Source organism: Chiloscyllium plagiosum, unplaced genomic scaffold (genome assembly GCF_037043375.1).
Source record: "Chiloscyllium plagiosum isolate Xiang-an unplaced genomic scaffold, Cpla_swu_hap1 HiC_scaffold_53X, whole genome shotgun sequence".
Taxonomy (NCBI): domain Eukaryota; kingdom Metazoa; phylum Chordata; class Chondrichthyes; order Orectolobiformes; family Hemiscylliidae; genus Chiloscyllium; species Chiloscyllium plagiosum.
The window spans coordinates 14397672-14421583 of NW_028270191.1; the positions used below are offsets into that span (position 1 = coordinate 14397672).

General features: G+C 44.9%; 1 protein-coding gene across 2 annotated transcripts in view; it reads right to left on the reverse strand.

Moving 5' to 3' along the window:
- Positions 1–9731, reverse strand: part of csad (cysteine sulfinic acid decarboxylase) — a 47735-nt gene extending 38004 nt beyond the window's left edge. The window contains exons 1-2 of one of the 2 annotated variants that reach the window (XM_043682011.2): positions 9598–9731; positions 1652–1809 (exon numbers count right to left, since the gene is read on the reverse strand). In XM_043682011.2, the coding sequence (XP_043537946.1) occupies positions 1652–1809; positions 9598–9637 (198 nt within the window). In that variant the 5' untranslated portion in view covers positions 9638–9731. Of the gene's footprint in view, positions 1–1651; positions 2193–9597 lie in introns of those variants that run through there. The other variant, XM_087985448.1, reaches the window with a different exon arrangement.
- Between the last annotated feature and the right edge of the window lie 14181 nt (positions 9732–23912).

Below are 23912 nucleotides of genomic sequence, written 5' to 3' on the forward strand. Positions count from 1 at the left end.
CACCATTGTCCTATACAGTGACAACATGACAACCCGACTGCTATACTCATGCACTGCAAAACAAATACCTTCTTCACCACTGTCAACCTATGACTCCACTTTCAAGGAATGTGCACCGAGGTCTCTTTGTTCAGCCACACACCCCAGGACCCTACCATTAACGGTATCAAGTCCTGCCCTGGTTTGCCAGACTAAAACACAACATCTCACATGAAACGAAGCTTCATTTGCCACTCCTCGGCCCATCGGGTCAAGGTCCCAGGCATTATTAGGAGTAGAGGTATAGTTGACCCTTCACTGAGAAAGGGGCGTTTAATCTTAAGTGCAATTTTATTGTTTGCAAAGTAGCATCAACACATGAAATATCAGAATGACCCAGTCTCTGGGGTATCACTTCACCGAATCCCCTACGATCAGCATTCCTTGGGATTTACAATGGATTAGAAACTGAACTGCACTCGCCGTATTAGGAATCCTGCAGTAAGTAACTCATCTGACTCCCCAAAGCCTGTTCACCATCTACAAGGCACAAGTCAGGAGTGTGATGGAATACTCAATTGCTCAGATGGGTACAGCTCTGACAACACAAGCAGCTTGACACTATCCAGAACAAAATGGCCTGCTTGACTTGCACCACATTCACCAGCTTCAACTTTCATTCCCTCCACCACAGATGCAGCAGTGGGCACCATCTACAAGACTCCTCAGACAGCACCTTCAAAACCCAAGACTACAACCAGTATCATTGTTTCAAAGTCCTGAAACTCCCTCCCTCACTGCATTGTGGGTGCCCCTACAACTACATGGTAGAAGAGTTTATGGTAATGATTCACCTCCATTTTCCCAAAGACTATTAAGGACAGGGAAAATAAATGACAGCACTGCAAAGAGCCCACTAATGGAAGAATTTTAAAAACAGATAGGACTCTTCCTTATCACCAGTTCAGGCAACACAAGTGAGCAGAGACTGTTTCAAATTGCCATAATGGACAAGTAATCCAGAGGTCCATACTAATGTTCTGGGGACATTAGTGGAATTCACCCTCATGCAGCTGGTCAAACTCAAATTCAAGGAATAAAATCGGAAAGTTTGTCTCAAATGACGGTGACCATGAGCAAATGACCAATGGTAGTGAAGACCCATCTGCTTCATAAAATATGCAAAGAAAATCTGCCCTCTTTACCTGGTCTGGCCCATGTGTGACTCTAGACCCACAGCCATGCGGTTGACTCAACTGCCACATGGATTGAGAGGCCAATTCATTCAGTTCAAGGAAAATTAGGAATGGACAACGAACACCTGTCTTGAGAGTAACACCCACAACCCAGAAAAAGGATAGTTTTTTTTATTAAAAAAACTAGGTTGACATTCAGGAGTACTTGTGTTTGACATAGTCAAGAGTAGACAGGCTCCTTTAGCCTCATTTCCAATCTTCATGAGGAAGATGCCTCAATTTTAAAAAAAAAAACCTCTGGACTAAGTGGCAAGCAACCTCAAAACTCTTCCCTTTGCCTGGAGAATCACATGGGATTCTCAATCCTAGATGTATCACGCCACCAACAAGACAACAACTGCATGGAAATGGCCAGCGTGCAAATGACTTGATATCTACTCGCTGAATGTGCGATGATTAATTGAGATTGTTCTTACCTTCTCATTGACATTTGTCCCCTTCTTGATGGCCTCCTCCAAAATGATCTGAAATGCATCTTGTACAAATTGTTCGCCTGCTTCAGGGTCAGTCAAGGGTCCATCCAGTAAAACACTATCAACAGTATTGGGATGTTTCCTCGATAGTCCACTGAACTCTAAAACAAAGAGAATGAGAGAGAAGACAATCCAAGAAACACTTTGATCACAGGACAAGGAAAATAGAAGGCGCCAACTTGAGAGAGGTCTGCACATTGCATTTTAAACCATTACCCTTCAGACCATTTTTTTGTGATGCCACAGGTTTCAGAGTAGAAATGGATAAGGTTGGAGGAAGGCCAATGGGGCGTTTGGACATATACACAACTGATGCGTTACACTTGAAAAGAAATGTTGAGCAATGAAAGGAGAAAGAAACAGAGGGATAACAAACAAAAAGAAATCAGAGGGCAAAAATCAAAAAAGGAGGAGACAGGGAAAGAGGTTGAGAAAGAAAGGAGGGGAATAGAAAAAAATCCTGCAAGAAAATTTGTTCACAGAATGTGGGCATTACTGACTAGGCCAGCAATGATTACCCATCCCAAACAGCCTTTGAGAAGGTGGTGATGAGCAGACTGGTCATAGAATTCTTAAAATCCCTACGGTGTGGAAATAGGCCATTCAGCTCATCGAGTCCACAACACTATGAAGAGTATCCCACCCAGACCACCTCTTTCTTCTCCCCCCCCCCACCCCACACACCACCACCACCACCACCACCCTGCCCTTCCAATGGCTAATCTACCTAACCTGCACATCTTTGGACTGTGGGAGGAAACTAGAGCACCTGGAGGGAACCCACGCAGACATGGGGAGAATGTGCAAACTCCACGCAAGCAAAATCACCAGAGGGTCCCTGGCACGGAGGCAGCAATGCTAATCATCTGAGCCACCATGCTACCCCGGAATTGCTGCAAACCCACCATGCTGTGCCAGAGGGAATTGCGGTATCCGGATTTAGCTTACACATGGGAGGCCATCTGATCTGGTATTGAGCCAGCACATCCATAATTTGACAAATGCAACACTTTTCTCCCCTTAATCTTATAGCCTGGACCCTTGCAAAATTATTGTAGCAATCCAACAGAGTCTACTTCCACTGCACTTGGGTAGTGGGCTCCTGACCTGAACAACTTGCGATAAAATAAAATTTTCATGTCACCATTGCTTTTTGCCAAAAAAATAAACAAAACTGTAAATCGATGCTCTCTCATTGTTGACCCGACCCACCAGTGGCACCAGCTTCTCCCTACTTTTACTCCATCCAAAGCCTTCATGATTTTGAAGGCACTACAAAACTCTCCTCTCAGCCTTTTCTCCAAGGAGAACAGCCAAAGCATCTCCAATCTAACCACGTAACTGTAGCACCTAATCCCTGGAACCATTGGCTGGAATTTATCTACACCCTTCTGATGCCTTCACATCCTTCCTAAAGTGTGGTGCCCAGAACTGGACACAATATGCCAGCGAAGGCTGAAATAGTAGGTTATCAGAATAGTGTTTCTTTTGTACTTTACACCCACAATGACCATTAACGCCCAGTACATGCTCTCTCAAATGACCCTTTCACTTCAATAATATTTTCACAGATATCCCACGTCCATCTGCTCTCGCACAATGAGGGATGAGAAAAGGAGAAAGAGGTGTAAGAAGTTCTCATTCTTCCCCCACTCCCCAGCACCTCCTTGGGCTGAACAGTCAGGTGCCATATTTAAAGGCCACCTGCACAGCCTTTTACCCACCATGAGCCTGTGTATCACTGGATTAGGTGCCCCCACCCCCACACGCTGAAGATTTCTCTGACGAGACAGAAATTGAGCACTTGTTAGAGAGTCCAGTCCAGGCCATCCATGAGGTTTAAGGGGCTTGTCTTCCTGAGAATACCAAAATCCTCCCACTCGATCTGGGCAGTGTGGAATGAGGTCAGAGTGCAGGTCACTACCTCTGGCCTGCACAGAAGAACCTGAATCCGGTGCAGGAAGAGAATAAACACTCCTCTCCACCTCAAAATTGCAAGTGGCACCATCCACTCAAACTGTCACTCCTGTGGCATAGCTCAATGTAACAGTGCCACATCTGTCAGAAAATGATCACCTGCACCTCAGCACCACATGCATGATGTATACTGGCTGATAGCTACTTCAATATTCTATACAGTCAATGTTCTACCAGGTCCAGGACCCATTACAATCACACTTGCTTAATCCTTCATTTTCTATTTTCCAGGACAAGGTGATATTTTGATGGACCTTCAGCCCCCCAACTATTAGCAACTTAAATGGGACATTGATCAAAGTCCTCACACAAATACCGCAAGTGCCATAAAAGTATATCACCATAAGAACAAATCAGGTAACATATTTACATGAAGACCAACATAGGCTGACGTCATGCCTGTAAATATGTAACTATCCTACCGATAAGATACAGCAGTCAAGTCGATTTTTTTCCCCATTTATTCAACATCTCCTGAAACACATTAGTGTTCTCTTGTTTGCTGCATTATTGCATCTCCAACGTTAATGCTTAGTCCCACAAGAACAGTAGTAAGGGTCAATAAGTAGCCCCAGGCCTGGTTTAGTCTTCCCTTCTCATTCATGGGTGCCAGGCTCCCAACAGCACTCCAGCCTGGTGGCCATTCGTTATGACCATTGTTGAATAGCCCACCAACAAACTCCCATCTTCTCTGCCCTATGAAGCTCCTATCACTTTGACAGTTGCAGGGTGTCACCTAGAGAAAAATCGCTGAGCACCAAATTGAAATTGCTGACTTCATAACATTAACAATTTCAAACCTATTGCACTTGGGAGCTCGGGCAAAGGTTGCTCCATTGAGTACCAAGTATATTCTGAGAATTCAAATGACACCTGGATCCATAAATCCATTTTTAGTGACTGCTCCCCCAATCTCACCTTCATAATGACAGCTGCAGTAACAGACAAAGCCAAGGGAGAGACTTGACTTTGCAGGGACAAGAATGAAGAGACTTGCTGACCTGCCTTGTCCAGTAACACCAAAACAAAGGGTCTATGAAAATGCAAATATAAATCAATGACAAGAAACACAACATTTCCTTCACTCTTTAAAACACCTATTTCCCTTTGAGAAAAAAAAAACTGTCCCCATTTTGTGTTTTGCATGACAGCTACACTTTTTTTTCCACTTTGGCTCTCAAAATCCATTTTTTGACTATTTATTTGTTTCATTAAGGCTTCCAGCCTTGCACCATGAACCCTTTTGTCATTTAATCTCTCCTACCCTCCATCTTATCACAGTCTATCCTTGTGCGTCTTCCATCCCCTCCCTCTTGTACTTAAATCCCGTGACCTTTCCATCTTTTGACAGATCCGATGAAAGGTCACCCAGCTGGAATGTTGGCACATTCTGTGTCTCCACAGACTTGCAGCATTTTATAGCTATATTTTAAAGATCTTTGGCATGCATTTATCCCTTTGTTGTTTATTTAAAAAGCAAGGCATGTCCACAAATCTTGCACAGGATAAAGCAGAAGCTTTTTATTGCTCTTAACTCAAAGCCATTTCAAGAGAGCAGTTATTAAATGTCAATTAGGGATGGCCAATAAACATTGCCCTTACCAGCAACATCCAGATCACAAATTAATAGGAACTTATACAGTGATCACAAAGATTTTCTTACTTGTCATTTTCATCCTGTCCCTCCATAAAGATTTCATAGCACAAATTACAGAATTGCTAGAAAACAGGAGGTGGTCATTCGGTCCATCATGTCTATACTGACTTACTGCAACTCCATTGGCCCAATTCCATTATTCTGCCTTTTCTCAGCACCACAATTCTCTTCAGATAACAAATCTATTTCTTTTTGGAAAACCTCAATTGCATCTGCCTCTACCACAAACCTCAGGTAGTGCATTCCCCTTCCTGTTGCTGTACGCTCAACATCTTGCTAATGGCAGAGTACAGAGGTACGTCATTTGCAAAGGGATGCAACAGAACCATGGTCAGTAGCAGTCCTTGAGAGTGTCATTGACCTATGGCATTGCTTTCTCTGCTGGATGGACAATAGGTTTGTAATTGTTAATATACTGGTGCCAGCAACATGGGTCACGAGGAGCAATTTCAATTTGATACTCAACAATTTCTCTAGGTGACACTCTGCAACTGTCAAAGTGACAGGAGCTCCATAGGGCAGAGAAGATGGGAGTTTGTTGTCAAATAGCCTGTCAATGGTCGTAATGAATGGCCACCTGGCTGGAGTGCTGGTACCCATGGGTGCAGAGGGAAGAGTAAACCAGGCCTGGGGCTACTTATTGACCATTACTACTGTTCTTGTGGGGTTAAAGCATTAAATAATACAGCAAACAAGAGAACACTAATGTTTCAACAGATGCTGAATTAATGGGGGGTGGGGGGGGTGGGGGGGGTGGGGGGGGTGGGGGGAGACTAAAATTCAACTTGACTTCTGTATCTTATCGGTAGGATAGTTACATATTTACAGGCATGAAGTCAGCCTATGTTGGTCTTCGTGTAAATATGTTACCTGATTAGTTCTTATGGTGATATACTTTATGACACTTGTATTTGAGAGGAGACTTTGATCAAATGTCCCATTTACATTGCTTCATAAATGGTTGGGGCTGGAGGTCCATCAAAATATCACTTTGTTCTGTAAAGTGGAAAATAAAAGGGTTAAGCAAGTGCAATTGTAATGGGTGTGTCAGCAGACATAGGCAGACCAAGCCATGAGACCTTATGTCGACCTGGCAGAATGTTGACTGTATAGTATATGGAGATAGATGTCAGCCAGTATACATCATGCATGTGATCACTTTCTGTAACGATGCCATATCTCTGTCAATGAGCTATGCCACAGGAATGACAGCTTGCTGTGAGTGAATGGTGCCACTTGCAATATTGAGGTGGAGAAGAGTGTTTGTTCTCTTCCTGCACTGGATTCAGGTTCTTTTGTGCAGGCCAGAAATGGTGACCTATATTCCAAACTGCCCAGATTGAGGAGGAGGATTTTGATATTCTCAGGAAGCCCCTTAAACTTCTTGGATGGCCTGGACCAGACCCTCCAACAAGTGCTCAATTTCTGTCTGGTCAGAGAAATCTTCAGTGTGCGTGAGGGGTGGGGGTGGGGAAGCACCTAATATAGGCTCCAGCGATACCACTGGCTCAGTGAGTAAAGGGCTGTGCAGGAGAATGAAAACTTCCTGTGTGTGTCATAAGATTTGCTGTTCAACTACAAAGTCGAAATGAGCAGAATCTGCAACGTGTGATACCTTACCCAAGGGTCCATAATGGAATGCTGAACCCATTGAGACCAAGCCAGCATTTTACATCACTTTCTTGCTCAGTTAAGACTGTCTCTGCCTATAGAACTCAGCATATGTGCTTCATTCACCACCTTCTCAACCTGTCCCACCCCCAGTGATTGTGCACATATAGCCCCAGGTTCCTTTGATTCTATACCCTGCACTTGCTATTTTATGTTGATTTTTGGAAGAAAAGGAAGACATTCATTGCACAGGTCTGTACTAAACTTCACGTGAAACCCGTTTGCTTCTATCCTCAAAAATAAAAGCCCATCAACATGCCCCTCAGTTCACATTTAAGTTGTGTATATGAAATTTTGAATTTGTGTCCTACTCAAGTCTGCATTATTCATATACATTAGGAAGAACAAGGGTCTCAATATATACCCGCCTTCATTCTGAAAATGAACCATTCACTGTTACTCTGTTTAATATCATTCAGCCAGTTGTTGTTGTCCCTTTTATTCCATGTGCACCAAGTCAAAGCAAAACCCTTTGTTTTTGTGTTTGTTTCGGACAGTGTTGCTCATTAAATGTCACGGAGCCTATCTTCATTCTCAAAATACCCAAGGACACCAATTATGTTTTTAAAAGCAGCAACGTGGAAACAACGTCAAAGCCCAAGTCAGCACTGATAGTTAATGACTCGGGTCAGTAGAAGGAGAGAACTCAGATTGGGATTTAGAATGTGTTCAAGCGTTTGCAATTTTTTCCGCTAATGTGTGGAAACAAAAAAGGGGAACCTGCAAGAAGCCTTGGGAATACACAACATGCACAGCAATTGGCAAAGACAATGGGATGCTGAAATACAGTACAAGCAGTAAAATATATAGCCAAGAGAATGCCAGGATCCACCCACATAGAGCTCCACTCAGACCCACCTTACCTAGTGTTCAGTTCTCCAGTCTTCATTACAAAAACAAACCCAAACTCCAATAGTCTGACTTTTGCCCATTGCTAGATTCGTAACACAGAAGCAAATACCAAGGCCTGAGCGATAGGAATTAAGCCTAGAAAGTGGAGAATCGCATACAGCTCCTTGCCTTCAATTTTACTCCAGCTTGGAAAAAGGCACTCGAGTAGCGATCTCGATAACAAATCGCAAAACGTTGTGTGGTTCTGTTCACCGAGCTGGGAATGTGTGTTGCAGACTTTTCGTCCCCTGTCTAGGTGACATCCTCAGTGCTTGGGAGCCTCCTGTGAAGCGCTTCTGTGATCTTTCCTCCAGCATTTATAGTGCTTTGAATCTGCCGCTTCCGGCTGTCAGTTCCAGCTGTCCGCTGCAGTGGTCGGTATATTGGGTCCAGGTCGATGTGCTTATTGATTTGAATCAGTGGATGAGTGCCATGCCTCTAGGAATTCCCTGGCTGTTCTCTGTTTGGCTTGTCCTATAATAGTAGTGTTGTCTCAGTCGAATTCCCATGACAAGCAACATGAATTCGACTGGGACAACACTACTATTATAGGACAAGCCAAACCGAGAACAGCCAGGGAATTCCTAGAGGCATGGCACTCATCCACTGATTCAATCAATAAGCACATTGACCTGGACCCAATATACCGGCCACTGCAGCGGACAGCTGGAACTGACAGCCGGAAGCGGCAGATTCAAACCACTACAAATGCCGGAGGAAACATCACAGAAGCGCTTCACAGGAGGCTCCCAAGCACTGAGGATGTCACCTAGACAGGGGATGAAACGTCTGCAACACAAATTCCCAGCTCGGCGAACAGAACCACAACAACGAGCACCCGAGCTACAAATCTTCGCACAAACTTTGAATCACAAAACGGTTACACAGCACGGAGGGAGACCATTCAGCCGATCCCATCAGTAACACCTACTCATCACAAGAGCAGGCCACCTAGTGGTGCTCTGCGTTCCCGCTTTCTTCAGACGAGCATCTGTCTCCACACGTTACGGCTCTCTTAACTGTCCTCTTCCTCATGTTACCATTGGTGAAAGAAGCAACCACTTTAAATCTGATTCCTGATCTGTCCACCAGTGGGAAACAGTTTCTCTTTGTTCACTGTGGCCACTATTTCCCCCTCCAAGAGGAGCATTCCCAACTTCTCCCATTTATCCTCCTAAGAGGAATCACTTCATTCTCATAAACCTCTACTACAATCATCTCCGATCAAAAAAAAAGGAGCTCTTTAACTACGTGGCTGCCATCTCTATATCACTATCTTGTGATCACGGCGGCCACTCTGCTCCCACTCCCCTGGATTAGAATAACAGTACAAATCAAGTGCTACATCTTTCATCGACGCGGACGTGACAACAAGGTAAAACAGGCGGGGAAGACAAGCCACACCCTAATTACAAAAGAGTGGGGCTTGAATTTTAATAAGATTACACTGCAAAGAGAGTACCGTCCTTCACCACTCAATATTTAACAACTGCTTCCATTTGAAATGCTGGATTCAATTCAACGAGTAAATATTAGTGATCTGGGGAACAGGCCCTTTCCAGCTCTGATTTAGAAAACTTATGTTCACATGTCCTCGATTTACAATAACTCAACAAACGATAAATATCTGCAACAGTGCATTTGTAAAGTTACTATTATTGTGATTACAAGTAGAAAATAAATACAACAGTACCACTTTCCCTCGGTCTCTCCTGCTGTTGGTTAGTTGCCATTCCTAACGAACAAAACGTGTCTGTTAAACTACCGGGAATTTAAAAGTACCAGTTCACATTCGCTATTCTCTGAAGGCACTAAAATGACAAAAAGTCAGTAACAGTGATCACTAAGACCTCGCGTCAATTACAATCCCGCCTCCAATCTGCAGAGCACGCCCCCAATAGTCAGGGTCCACCACTTACAACGCGGCAATCCCTCGCCACGGGGTTAATTCATCGACACATTTAAGTCAAGCAATTGTATTTGAAGCAAAACAACAAAAAAATTTGTTTGACAAATTTCACAAGGGCCCTGAGAGAATAATTACGTTAGCATTTCAGGTTGGTCACAACAAATCAGATCCAATTGAACAGTCTGAACACAAAGTAAAGCTACCAAATGTGGCTTCTCAGCAAGGAAGAGTCACTCCTCTGTTAATAATATGCTTAAATATCGCTCTTTTGTAGCAAATATCTAATTTACCTTTAGAAGATCTTGTGACATACATACACAGCCACTGGTGATTTGGGGACATCTAAGAACTGCTGCTGGGCCCCCTTTGGGTGCAGTGGGATTGTGGGAAAGGAAGAAGGGGAAAAAAAACAGGAGATTCAGAGAGTCTCCTCATTCTAGGCCCTGGCTCTGGTCCAGCTGGTCAGAGTCCATGTACTGTACACATGCAAATAAAGGGTGACTTGATCACAGGATACCGGCCTCTCTCCAGTTATTTCAGGCTGCCTAAAAAATAAGGTCTTGTGGCACTGTGGGTAGTGTTGCTGCCTCTGAGCCAGGAACTCCAGGATCAGGTCCCAAATGATGGAAGATGTATCACAGCATGGTTAAAGAGACTGGTGCAGCCACACCCAGATTATAGTGTACAGTTCTGGTCGCCCCATTACAGGAAGGATGTGGAAGCATTGAAAAAGGTGCAGAGGAGATTTGCCAGGATGTTGCCTGGTTTGGAGAGAAAGTCTTATGAGGAAGGCTGAGAGACTTGGGTCTGTTCTCATTGGAAAGAAGAAGGCTAAGAGGGGATTTGATAGAGACATACAAGATGATCAGAGGATTAGATAGGGTAGACGGTGAAAGACTTTTTCCTAGGATGATGATGTCAGCTTGTAAGAGGGGGCATAACTACAAATTGAGGGGTGATAGATTTAAGACAGATGTTCAGAGACAGATTCTTTACTCAGAGAGTGGTAAGGGCATGGAATGCCTTACCTGCTAATGTAGTCAACTCAGCCATATCAAGGAGAGTTAAACAATCCTTGGATAAGCACATGGATGATGATGGGATAGTGTAGGGGGATGAGCTGAGAATAGTTCACAGGTCGGCGCAACATCGAGGGCCGAAGGGCCTGTTCTGCGCTGTATTGTTCTATGTTCTATGTTCTATTATCAAACTGTAAAATCTTTCCGATATGCCTATGGCAGGTATTAAGAGTGGGAGAGTCTCCTGATCAGCCATAGTCATGTGGGAGCACATGATTGCACACACAGATTCTGACAGTGTTGAGAGCTTTGAAAGCAAGTAATCTGACACCCATTGCAAGCATGGCCTAAACAACTGTTAGAGCAAGCAGTAATTGAAGTTTGGGTTGCAGACAATTTGGAGTTTGGGGGGAGGGGAGATGATGCAGCTTTTGCCAGCAAAATGAAATTGATTGATCTATGGACCAGTGACCAGTTAGAGACCCTTTTGCCTGTGCACTGTGTGAATGCATCTCAGGTCACTGAGCATCTTGGATCTAGATCAAGCAAGAGAAAAGTGTTCAGTTCTTCCCCAGCTCAGGAGCAGTCTCTCTGTTCTCTGCCATCAAAACTGTAAACATGAAGAAAACCAGTCTATGCTCCCTGCAACAATTGTTATATGCAGTGACTTTCAACTGATCAGTCAGACACATTTTATGAGGGAACTGATCACCTTAAGTCTCTTACCAACTTATGGAAGCATCCGAAGAAAGATGACTGAAGCAACGTGTTGGCCAGCAGAAGAATCATAAGGGTCATCTCAACAATAGACAATAGGAATAAAACTACTGAACTATTCTGCCAGTTTCTCCACTCTGCCCATAATCCTGTTTGTCTGTCTGTGTGTAGAGAGTTTAGATAGAGATTAGAGTTTTTTTTTTCTTTTTAAGGGGAGGGTAGGGACTAAATCAAAGTAGAGTTGGAATGTCACCCCTTTTATTTTATTTCTGATCTTTTTTTTTCCCAGATCCCCAAGAGAAAGGGGGAGGACTCCTGCGTAGAGAGCCCTCCACTGGGGAACAATTCTGTTTCTTTTTTTTTTCTTTTTTCTTCCCCCACACTACCACCTAAGTGTGGTAGTGCTTATTTTTTTGTCACCCCTTTTATTTTTTTTTCCCCCAGCACCCATGGTGTGTGTGTGCGACACAGTGAAAGACACAAAGTGCACGAATCTTTATTCAAAGTCCACCACCAGGAAGATAGGAAAACACCTGGGTGGCCAGTGACAAACACTGCCCTTCACATCAAGGGACAGTGCTGTGTGATCAAAACAGTGAAGGGGAGGGTAGGGACTAAATCAAAATAGAGTTGGAGGGAGAAATAATGCACTCCACTCCCTGCAGCGCCCACCTCTCCCTGAACAACTCCAGGGTGTTGGTCGACGCCGCGTGCTCCTTCTCCAAGGACACCCAGGCTCTAACATAACTGCGGAAGAGGGGCAGGCAGTCGGCCCTAACGACCCCCTCCACGGCCCGCTGCCTGGACCTGTTAATGGCCAGTTTGGCCAGGCCCAGGAGCAGACCCACGAGGAGGTCTTCAGAAGATTAGAGTTTTAACTAGCAGAGGTGACCATTAGTAACTGTTTACTTGTAGCTAGAGTCTAATTACTTCTAATAAATAGTCATTATGTACAGAAACCTGGACCATGCTTTCAATCGACCTGGGTGTAAAAGACAGGTAAATTGGGGAACTTTTGTGATGACTCCTGGAATTGGGCCTGATTTCCAGTTTGCTATCCCAGTGAGATGCTATGTTGTCCCCCATCCAAACTCATGCCTCTTCCATGCCTCCCATATATCCAGCTTAGCCACTCTCCCAGTATTCATTATGTACAAGAGCTGTACAATAGCGATGGGAATCATTTTAAAATCATTGTTAACAAAATAAACCTCTAACAATCTCATAAAACCCTGAATCCAACCTCACTATCATTGAAACAAAGGGAAGAAAGACTAACGCGTAAAAACTGTGCAAGTAAGTACCGTTAAGTACCTTAGATCTGTAAACACACAAAGAAAAGATATGTTCAATTATTATAGCTTCTGAAAAAATATTCTCCTTGGATCAATAGACTATTCATTGATTTGAAGCCAGATCTCGCTTTGAAACCCATCCAAGGATTCATAGTGGCCATAACTGCCATCGAAAAGCTTCCAGCGACATTGCCTGAAATTGACAATAGATGGTGTCCTATTTCCATTTCAAAACAGGGTGCCTGTCAAAAGCTAGAGGGGAAAAGGTGCAGAGGTTTTTTTCAACTTGTAAATCAGGGCTTTCTTACAGCCAAAGTGGTCAGTCAATTTAAATCACAGCAGAAAACATAACAGCAGAGACTGACAAAACTCTTGTTTTACATTTTATATTAACAAAGTAATAAAGAAAAATTATACCATTCAGTACCTCAATAGCTGAAGAGTTCATTAAGTACATTATGGGAACTATGAACTAAAGTTGGCAACAAGGGACAAGCTCAGTCGAGTTCTCCTTTTTTTTGACATGAGAAGTATTTTATGGATGTCTATCCCTCAGTTAGTTTGAGGGTTTGCAATGTCGCGGTGTGATTCAGGTTAAACATAGGTCACTCTCTCCTCCAGACATCGGAACAGAAATTAGGCCATTCAGCCCATCGAATCTGTTCCACCATTCAATCATGGGTGATAAGTTTCTCAATCCCATTCTCCCACTTTCTCCCCATAACCCTTGATCCCCTTGATATTCAAGAACATCTTCATCTCAGTCTTAAATATACTCAGTGATCTGGCCTCCACAGCCTTCTGTGGCAATGCATTCCATAGATTCACCACTCTCTGGCTGCAGAAGTTTCTCCTTACCTCTGTTCGAAAAGGTCTTCCCTTTACTCTAAGGACTATCTTGATTTTTATGACAAACATAGAGCTCTCATCTCTCTCATACCTATTTTACTTCTGCACTTCATATTAATTGGCCGTCGACATTAAGGAACGCCTTGCTGTGACTGTTTTATTGAGACAACATCTGGAATCCTCTGGACCACTTTCATCTTCAGACCGACGATAAATAGCTCATTGACGACAATTACATTGCATTTGAATCTGGATATCGTGTCTTCATTCTGGTAGCTATGCAGCTCAGCGAGCTCTTATAGTTCTCCGTCTCAGTCCCTGTCTGTTGGTTTTTTGTCTCCCTCTGACCTCTCTCTCTCTCTCTCTGCTTGCCTCTGTGCTCCTCTCTGTCTCCCACCAGCCTCATCTCTGATAATTCTCTGACATGGAATTATATTTTGAGTCATAATATAATGTAGAAACTTATTGATTTCCAGACAAAAACATCTCAAGGTATAATCAACCAACATAACCCAGCTTAGGACTGTAACATGTTTGACTTTGCAACCCAGCCATGGTCTGATGTGGTTGTGAGTATTATCCGTGAAATAGATGCAATTGCTCTTAATGCTTAATAAACGATGAATGATGGTCTCAATGTCCAAGAACCTTCTAAGGAGCAGAAAGAACATCTAATCGTATATAGAAAACTGCCCGCAAGCAGTTTGGTGCCAAATACTGAAAGTATTCCAAATGAGGTCTGTCCAATGTTCTGTAAAACTGAAGTTTCACTTCCTGGTTTTGCATCTCCATCAACCATGAGTTCAAGCCCAACACGCTATTAGTTTTTTGATAATAGTTTGCTTGTGATTTGTGCACATGGCTCCCTTAATCACATTATTCCACCACTAATCATAGACTCTCGCTATTAAGACAGTATTCAGAACCAACTTTATCAGCTCCAAAGTAGGCGTTCTCACACTTCACCACCTTGACTCCCACCTGGCATACTTTAGTCCACTCACTTCATCGGTGTACAGACTGCCTCTTTCTAACTTCCTGTTCCTAACCACAATGATAGATTTTTGCTAGGTGAGCATGGTAAGGATTATGTTACAAAGGGGGATAGATGGAGTTAAGTCATGGTCTAACTGAATGGTGGAACAACCTTGAAAGGCTCAAAGGTCTTGTCCTGTTGCTGTGTTGAGCATAGAGTCATAGAAATGTACAGCACAGTAACAGACCCTTCAGTCCAACCCGTCCACGCTGACCAGATATCCCAACCCAATCTAGTCCCACCTGCCAGCACCTGGCCCATATCCCTCCAAACCCTTCCTCTTCATATACCCATCCAAATGCCTCTTAAATGTTGCAATTGTACCAGCCTCCACCACTTCCTCTGGTAGTTCATTCCGTACACATACCACCCTCTGCATGAAAAAGTTGCCCCCTTAGGTCTCATTTATATCTTTCCCCCCTCACCCTAAACCTGTGCCCTCTAGTTCTGGACTCCCCCATCCCAGGGAAAAGACTTTGTATATTTATCCTATCCGTGCCCCTCATGATTTTATAAACTTCTACAAGGTCACCACCCAGCTTCCAACGCTCCAGGGAAAACAGCCTCTCCCTTTAGCTCAAATCCTCCAACCCTGGCAACATCCTTGTAAATCTTTTCTGAACCCTTTCAAGTTTCACAACATCTTTCCGATAGGAGGGAGACCAGAATTGCACGCAATATTCCAACAGTGGCCTAACCAATGTCCTGTACAGCCGCAACATGACCTCCCAACTCCTATACTCAATACTCTGACCAATAAAAGAAAGCATACCAAACGCTGCCTTCACTATCCTATCTACCTGCGACTCCACTTTCAAGGAGCTATGAACCTGCACCCAAGGTCTCTTTGTTCAGCAACACTCCCGAGGACCTTACCATTAAGTATATAAGTCCTGCTAAGATTTGCTTTTCCAAAATGCAGCACCTCATATTTATCTGAATTAAACTCCTTCTGCCACTTCTCAGCCCATTGACCTATGCAATCCAGATCCTGTTGTAATCTGAGGTAACCCTCTTCGCTGTCCACTACACCTCCAATTTTGGTGTCATCAGTAAAGTTACTAACTATACCTCTTATACTCACATCCAAATCATTTATATAAATGATGAAAAGTAGTGGACCCAGCACCGATCCTTGTGGCATTCCACTGGTCACAGGCCTCCAGTCTGAAAAACAACCCTCCGCCACCACCCCCATCACTCAACAAGCCACTAATGCCTCCTAATTTAGTGTTATTTACAAACCTGGGCTATAGAACTCTCCACTCTTTCATCCAAAGCATTGAATAATAGTGTTTTTTGTTGAGAACCCAGTATGGTCCCCTGAGCAAGATGACAAGTCAGATTCCACCAATCAGAATTTTTCTGTGTTCACTCATGAGTGGTGGGCATCACGGGCTGGGCCAGTGTTTATTGCCAATTCCTGGTTGCCCTTGAGTAGGTGATGGTGAACTGCCTTCTTAAACTGCTGTAGTCCATTCGGTGCTGGTACACCCACAATGCCATTAAGGAAAGAGTTCTATGATTTTGAACAAAAGACACTGAAGGAACGACAATATATTTCCAAATCAGGATGGAGTGGAACTCGCAGCTGGTGGTGCTCCCATATATATGCTGCCCTTGTACTTCGAGATGATAGTGGTCATGGGTTTGGAATTTGCTTCTCAGGAGCCTTGGTGAATTTCTGCAGTGCATCTTGTAGATGGTACACATTGCTGCTACTGAGCACTGGTGGTAGAGGGAGTGAATTTTTATGGATGTGGTGCCAATCAAACAAACTGCTTTGTCCTGAATGTTATCATGCTTCTTGAGTGTTGTTGAAGCTGCACTCATCCAAGGATGTGGGGACTATTCCATCATACGCCTGACTTGCGCCTTTTAGATGGTGGACAGACTTTAGGGAGTCAGAAGGTGAGTTAGTCGCTGCAGTCTTCCTAGCTGCTGACCTGCTTTTATAACCACTGTATTTATACAGCTAGTCCAATCCAGTTTCTGGTCGATGATAATCTCCGGGATGTTGATAGTGGAAAATTCATTGATAGCAATGCCACCGTATGTCAAGGGATGATGGTTAGATTCTGTCTTGTTGGAATGGTCATTGCTTGGCACTTGTGTGGCGCAAATGTTACTTGACAAGTCTGGTTATTGTCCAAGTCTTGCTGCATTTGGACATGGACTGCGCCAGTATCTGAGGAGTTGTGAATGGTGCTGAACATTGTACCATCATCGGCAAACATTCCCACTTCTGATCTTATGATGGAGGCAAAGTCATTGATGAAGCAGCTGAAGATGGTTGAGCCAAAGACAGTACCCTGAGGAACTCCTGCAGAGACGTCCTGGAGCTGAGATGACCAGTACATCAGACTTCATTGCTTTTATCCCTACCTCCCAACCATTTCCTAACTCATGCAACAGGGTTACCTCCAATTCTGTGTAAAATTCTGCAATTGGTTCACTACTAAAATCTCCACAAAACAGGATGCTAGCAGATTCTGGATTATTGGTGCTGGAAGAGCACAGAAGTTCAGGCAGCATCCAAAGAGCAGCGAAATCGACGTTTCGGGCAAAAGCCCTTCATCAGGAATAAAGGCATTGAGCCTGAAGCATGGAGAGATAAGCTAGAGGAGGGTTGGGGTGGGGAGAAAGTAGCATAGAGTACAATGGGTGAGTGGGGGAGGGGATGAAGGTAATAGGACAGGGAGGAGAGGGTGGAGTGGATAGGTGGAAAAGGAGATAGGCAGGTAGGACAAGTCCGGATAAGTCATGGGGACAGTGCTGAGCTGGAAGTAAGGAACTAGGGTGAGGTGGGGGAAGGAGAAATGAGGAAACTGTTGAAGTCCACATTGATGCCCTGGGGTTGAAGTGTTCCGAGGCGGAAGATGAGGCGTTCTTCCTCCAGGCGTCTGGTGGTGAGAGAGTGGCGGTGAAGGAGGCCCAGGACCTCCATGTCCTCGGCAGAGTGGGAGGGGGAGTTGAAATGTTGGGCCACAGCGCGGTGTGGTTGATTTGTGCGGGTGTCCCGGAGATGTTCCCTAAAGCGCTCTGCTAGGAGGCGCCCAGTCTCCCCAATGTAGGCGGGACCACATCGGGAGCAACGGATACAATAAATGATATTAGTGGATGTGCAGGTAAAACTTTGATGGATGTGGAAGGCTCCTTTAGGGCCTTGGATAGAGGTGAGGGAGGAGGTGTGGGTGCAGGTTTTACAGTTCCTGCGGTGGCAGGGGAAAGTGCCAGGATGGGAGGGTGGTTGTAGGGGGGCGTGGACCTGACCAGGTAGTCACGGAGGGAACGGTCTTTGCGGAAGGCAGAAAGGGGTGGGGAGGGAAATATATCACTGGTGGTGGGGTCTTTTTGGAGGTGGCGGAAATGTCGGCGGATGATATGGTTTATGCGAAGGTTGGTAGGGTGGAAGGTGAGCACCAGGGGCGTTCTGTCCTTGTTACGGTTGGAGGGGTGGGGTCTGAGGGTGGAGGTGCGGGATGTGGACGAGATGCGTTGGAGGGCATCTTTAACCACTTGGGAAGGGAAATTGCGGTCTCTAAAGAAGGAGGCCATCTGGTGTGTTCTGTGGTGGAACTAGTCCTACTGGGAGCAGATATGGCAGAGGCGGAGGAATTAGGAATATGGGATGGCATTTTTGCAAGAGGTAGGGTGGGAAGAGGTGTAATCCAGGTAGCTGTGGGAGTCAGTGGGTTTGTAAAAAATGTCAGTGTCAAGTCAATCGTCATTAATGGAGATGGAGAGGTCCAGGAAGGGGAGGGAGGTGTCAGAGATGGTCCAGGTAAATTTAAGGTCAGGGTGGAATGTGTTTGTGAAGTTGATGAATTGCTCAACCTCCTTGCGGGAGCACGAGGTGGCACCAATGCAGTCATCAATGTAGCGGAGGAAGAGGTGGGGAGTGGTGCCGGTGTAATTACGGAAGATCAACTGCTCTACGTAGCCAACAAAGAGACAGGCATAACTGGGGCCCATACGTGTGCCCATGGCTACCCCTTTGGTCCGGGGGAAGTGGGAGCATTCAAAGGAGAAATTGTCAAGGGTGAGGACCAGTTCGGCCAAACGAATGAGAGTGTCGGTGGAAGGGTACTGTTGGGGACGTCGGGAGAGGAAAAAACGGAGGGCTTGGAGGCCCTGGTCATGGCGGATGGAGGTGTAGACGAATTGGATATCCATGGTGAAGATGAGGCGTTGGGGGCCGGGGAAACGGAAGTCTTGGAGGAGGTGAAGGGCGTGAGTGGTGTCTCGAACTTATGTGGGGAGTTCCTGGACTAGGGGGAATAGGACAGTGTCGAGATAGGTAGAGATGAGTTCAGTGGGGCAGGAGCATGCTGAGACAATGGGTCGGCCAGGGTGGTCAGGCTTGTGGATCTTGGGAAGGAGGTAGAACCGGGCAGTGCGGGGTTCCCGGACTATGAGGTTGGAAGCTGTGGGTGGGAGATCTCCTGAGGTGATGAGGTTCTGTATGGTCTGGGAGATGATGGTTTGGTGATGGGGGGTAGGGTCATGGTCGAGGGGGCAGTAGGAAGAGGTGTCCTTGAGTTGGCGTTTGGCTTCAGCGGTGTAGAGGTCAGTGCGCCAAACTACCACTGCGCCCCCTTTATCCACTGGCTTGATGGTGAGGTTGGGATTGGAGCAGAGGGATTGGAGGGCTGTGCATTGTGAGGGTGAGAGGTTAGAGTGGGGGAGGGGGGTAGACAAGTTGAGGTGGTTAATGTCCCGGCGGCAGTTGGAAATGAAGAGGTCGAGGGCAGGAAATAGTCCAGGTGGATGCAGTGTGTTGGAGGTGGGTGAAGGGGTCCTCGGAAGGTGGGCGGGAATCCTGATTGTGAAAGTAAGCTCGGAGGCGGAGGCGATGGAAGAATTGTTCGACGTCGCTAGCAGATACAGTCGGTTCTGATATAACGTGAAAGTTCTGTTCTCCTGTGACCTTACATTATAAGAAAATCACACAATAGCTGCGCCATTTAATCTAATGAGGGCTGAAATCACATTATAGCCAATACAGATAAGGAAAGTTCACATTCTACAAATAACGGTCTAAATTCTTCAATCGCATTAAAGCTAATTCACATTGAAGAAACACGCATTATAGCAGAAGTGCAATGGAAATGTGAAAATATACAGTGTTATCCCCACTGGGGTAATGTGCTGAAAATCAAACCCTGCTATTGCCAGAGTCATCACAAAATTTAAAGGTTTTAAAAAGAATGCAAATGCACCAATTTTCCTGTCTTTTAGACCCATGTTGATAGAAAGCATGAACCAGGTTACTGTACTTCAGAATTATCAATTATTAGTGGAGATTTTTGTATCATCGACAGCCGTGGGTGAAGTGCCCAAAGATTGGAGAGTGGCTACAGTTGTGCCATTATTTAAGAAAAGCTGCAGGGAAATGCTTGGGAACTGCAGACCAGTACTTCCATGATGGGTAAGTTGTTCGGGGAGATTCTGAGAGACAGGATCTACAGGCATTTGGAGAGACAAAGACTCATTTGGGAAAGTTGGCAATGGCTTTGTGCGTCAAAAATTGTGACTCACGAACTTGTTTGAGTTTTTTGAAGGAGTGACCAAGAAAGTAGATGAGGGCAGTGTGGTTGACATTATTTGCATGGACTTTGTCAAGGCCTTTGACAATGTTCTGCATGGTAGGTTGTTGAGTAAGGTTAAATCTCATGGGATCCAAAGAGAGCTAGCCAACTGGATACAAAATTGGCTTGACGGTATAAGACAGTGGGTGGTGGTAGAGGGTTGTTTTTCAGACTGGAGGCCTGTGACCAGCAGTGTGCCACAGGGATCAATACTGGGTCCACTGTTATTCATCATTTATATAAAGGATTTGGATGGGAATTTAGGAGGTATGGTTAGTAAGATTGTGGATGACACTAAGATTGGTGGGCAGTGGCGGTGGTTATCTGGGAAAGCAGCGACAACTTGATCAAATGGGCCACTGGGCTGAGGAATGGCAGGTGGAGTTAAATTTAGAAAGGTGTTACATTTTTGTAAAGTAAACCGGGGTAGGACTTACACAGTCAATGGTAGGCCCCTGGAGAGCGTTATAGAACAAAGAGATCTGTGGGGACAGGTTCATAGCTCCTTGAAGATTGAGACACAGGTAGACAGGGCGGTGAGAAGGCTTTCGGCATGCTTGCTGTCATTGGTCAGAGCGTTGAAAAGAGGAGGTGGGATGTCTTGTTGCAGCTGTACAAGATATTGGTGAAGCCACATTTGGACTACTCTATGCAGTTCTAGTTGCCCGACTAAAGAAATAATATAATTAAACTAGAAAGATTTACTAGGATGCTACCTGGACTGCAAGGTTGGAGCTAGAAGGAAAGATTGGATAGGCTGAGACTTTTTCCCCTGGAGCGCAGGAGACTGAGGTCTATAAAGTCATGAGAGGCATAGATAAGGTAGGTAGTCAACAGCTTTTCCACATGATTTGGGAGTCTAAAATTAAGGGGCAAAGATTTAAGGAGAAAGGGGAGAGATACAAAAGGGTCCAGAGTGACCAGTTTTCTAACAGAGGGTGGTGAGTGCCTGGAATGGATGCCAGACATAGTGGTAGAAGCAAGTACAATTTTGTCATTTAAGAAACATTAAGACAGGTACATGGATGGGATAGGTATGAAGGGATATTGAACTCCATCTGCCATTTCTCTGCCCAACTCTCCAATCTATCTATATTCTGCTGCATTCTCGGACAGTCCCTTTCACCATTTGCTACTCCACTAATCGTAGTGTCATCGACAAACTTGTTCATAGATTCGACCTATTCCTTCCTCCAGAGCATTTATGTCTGCCACAAACAACAGTGGTCCCAGCACAGATCCCTGTGGAACACCACTGGTCACAGGCATCCATTTTGAGAAACTCCCTTCCACTATTACTCTGCCTCCTGGTGCCCAGCCAGTTCTCTATCCATCTCGTAGTACACCCTGGACCCTATGCAACTTCACTTTCTCCATCAGCCTACCATGGGGAGCCTTATCAAACGTCTTACTGAAGTCCATGTATATGACATCTACAGCCCTTCCTTCATCAATCAGCTTTGTCACTTTTTTAGATCAGATTTTTTAGATTAGACTAGATTCCCTACAGTGTGGAAACAGACCCGTCAGCCCAACCAGTCCACACCGACCCTCCAAAGAGTAACCCACCCAGACCTATTTCCCTCTGACTAATGTGCCTAACACTATGGGCAATTTAGCATGGCCAATTCACCTGACCTGCACATCTTTGGACTGTGGGAGGAAACCAGAGCACCCGGAGGAAACCCATGCAGACACGGGGAGAAAACTCCACGCTGACGGTCGCCCGAGGCTGTGAGGCAGCAGTGCTGCCCCAAAGAATTCTATTAAGTTGGTAAGGCATGACCTTCCCTGCACAAAACCATGTTGCCTATCACTGATAAGCCCCATTTTCTTCCAAATGTAAATAGATCCTATCCCTCAGTATCTTCTCCAGCAACTTCCCTACCACTGACGTCAGGTTCACCTGTCTATAATTACCTGGATTATCCCTGCTATCCTTCTTAAACAAGGGGAAAACATTAGCAATTCTCCAATCCTCTGGGACCTCTCCTGTGTTCAAGAATACTGCAAAGACATCTGTTAAGGCCCCAGCTATTTTCTAGGAGAAAGTGAGGTCTGCAGATGCTGGAGATCAAAGTTGAAACTTTATTGCTGGAACAGCACAGCAGGTCAGGCAGCATCCAGGGAACAGGAGATTCGACGTTTCGGGCACAGGCCCTTCTTCAGGAATTCCTGAAGAAGGGCCTGTGCCCGAAACGTCGAATCTCCTGTTCCCTGGATGCTGCCTGACCTGCTGTGCTGTTCCAGCAATAAAGTTTCAACCCAGCTATTTTCTCTCTTGTTTCCCTCAGTAACCTGGGATAGATCCCATCTGGACCTGGGGACTTGTTTACCATAATGCCTTTTAGAATACCCAACACTTCCTCCCTCCTTATGCTGACTTGACCAGGAGTGATCAAACATTGATCCCTAACCTCAACATCCGTTATGTTCCTCTCCTCGGTGAATACCAATGTGAAGTACTCATTAAGAAATCACCCATTTTCTCTGACTCCACACATAACTTTCCTCCTTTGTCCTTGAGTGGACCAACCCTTTCTGTAGTTACCCTTTTGCTCCTTATATACGAATACAAGGCTTTGGGATTTTCCTTAATCCTGTTTACTAAAGATATTTCATGACCCCTTTTAGCCCTCTTAATTCCTCATTTCAGAGTGGTTCTACATTCCCAATATTCTTCCAAAGCTTCGTCTGTTTTCAGTTGCCTAAACCTTATGTATGCTTCCTTTTTCCTCTTAGCTAGTCTCACAATTTCACCTGTCATCCATGGTTCCCTAATTTTGCCATTTCTGTCCTTCATTTTCACAGGGACATGTCTGAGCTGCACTCTAATTAACCTCTCTTTAAAAGCCTCTCACATTCACATTTACCTTCAAACAGCTGCTCCCAATCCACATTCCCCAGCTCCTGCTGAATTTTGCTATAGTTGGCCTTCCCCCAATTTAGCACACATCCTTTAGGACCACTCTCGTCTTTGTCCATGAGTATTCTAAAACTTACGGAATTGTGATCACTATTCCCAAAGTAATCCCCTGCTGAAACCTCAGCCACCTGGCTGGGCTCATTCCCCAACAGCAGATCCAGTATGGCCCCTTCCCGAGTTGGACTATTTACATACTGCTCTATAAAACCCTCCTGGATGTTCCTTACAAATTCTACTCCATCTAGACATGTAACGTTAAGTGAATCCCAGGCAATGTTGAGAAAATTAAAAACTCCTATCACCACCACCCTGTTGCTCCTGCATCTTTCCATAATCTGTTTACATATTTGCACCCATATCTCACGCTCGCTGTTGGGAGTCCAGCTCCAACATTGTTATCGCACCCTTCCTATTTCTGAGCTCTGCCCATATTGCCTCACTGCTCGAGTCCCCCATGCTTCCCTCCTTCAGCACATCTGTGATATCCTCTCTGACCAGTAATGCAACTCCTCCACTCCTTTTACCTCTCTCTGTATCCCACCTGAAGCATTTATATCCTGGGATATTTAGTTCCTAATCTTGCCCTTCCCTCAACCAAGTCTCAGTAATGACAATAACATCAAACTCCCAGGTACTTATCCAAGTTCATCTGCCTTACCTACTACA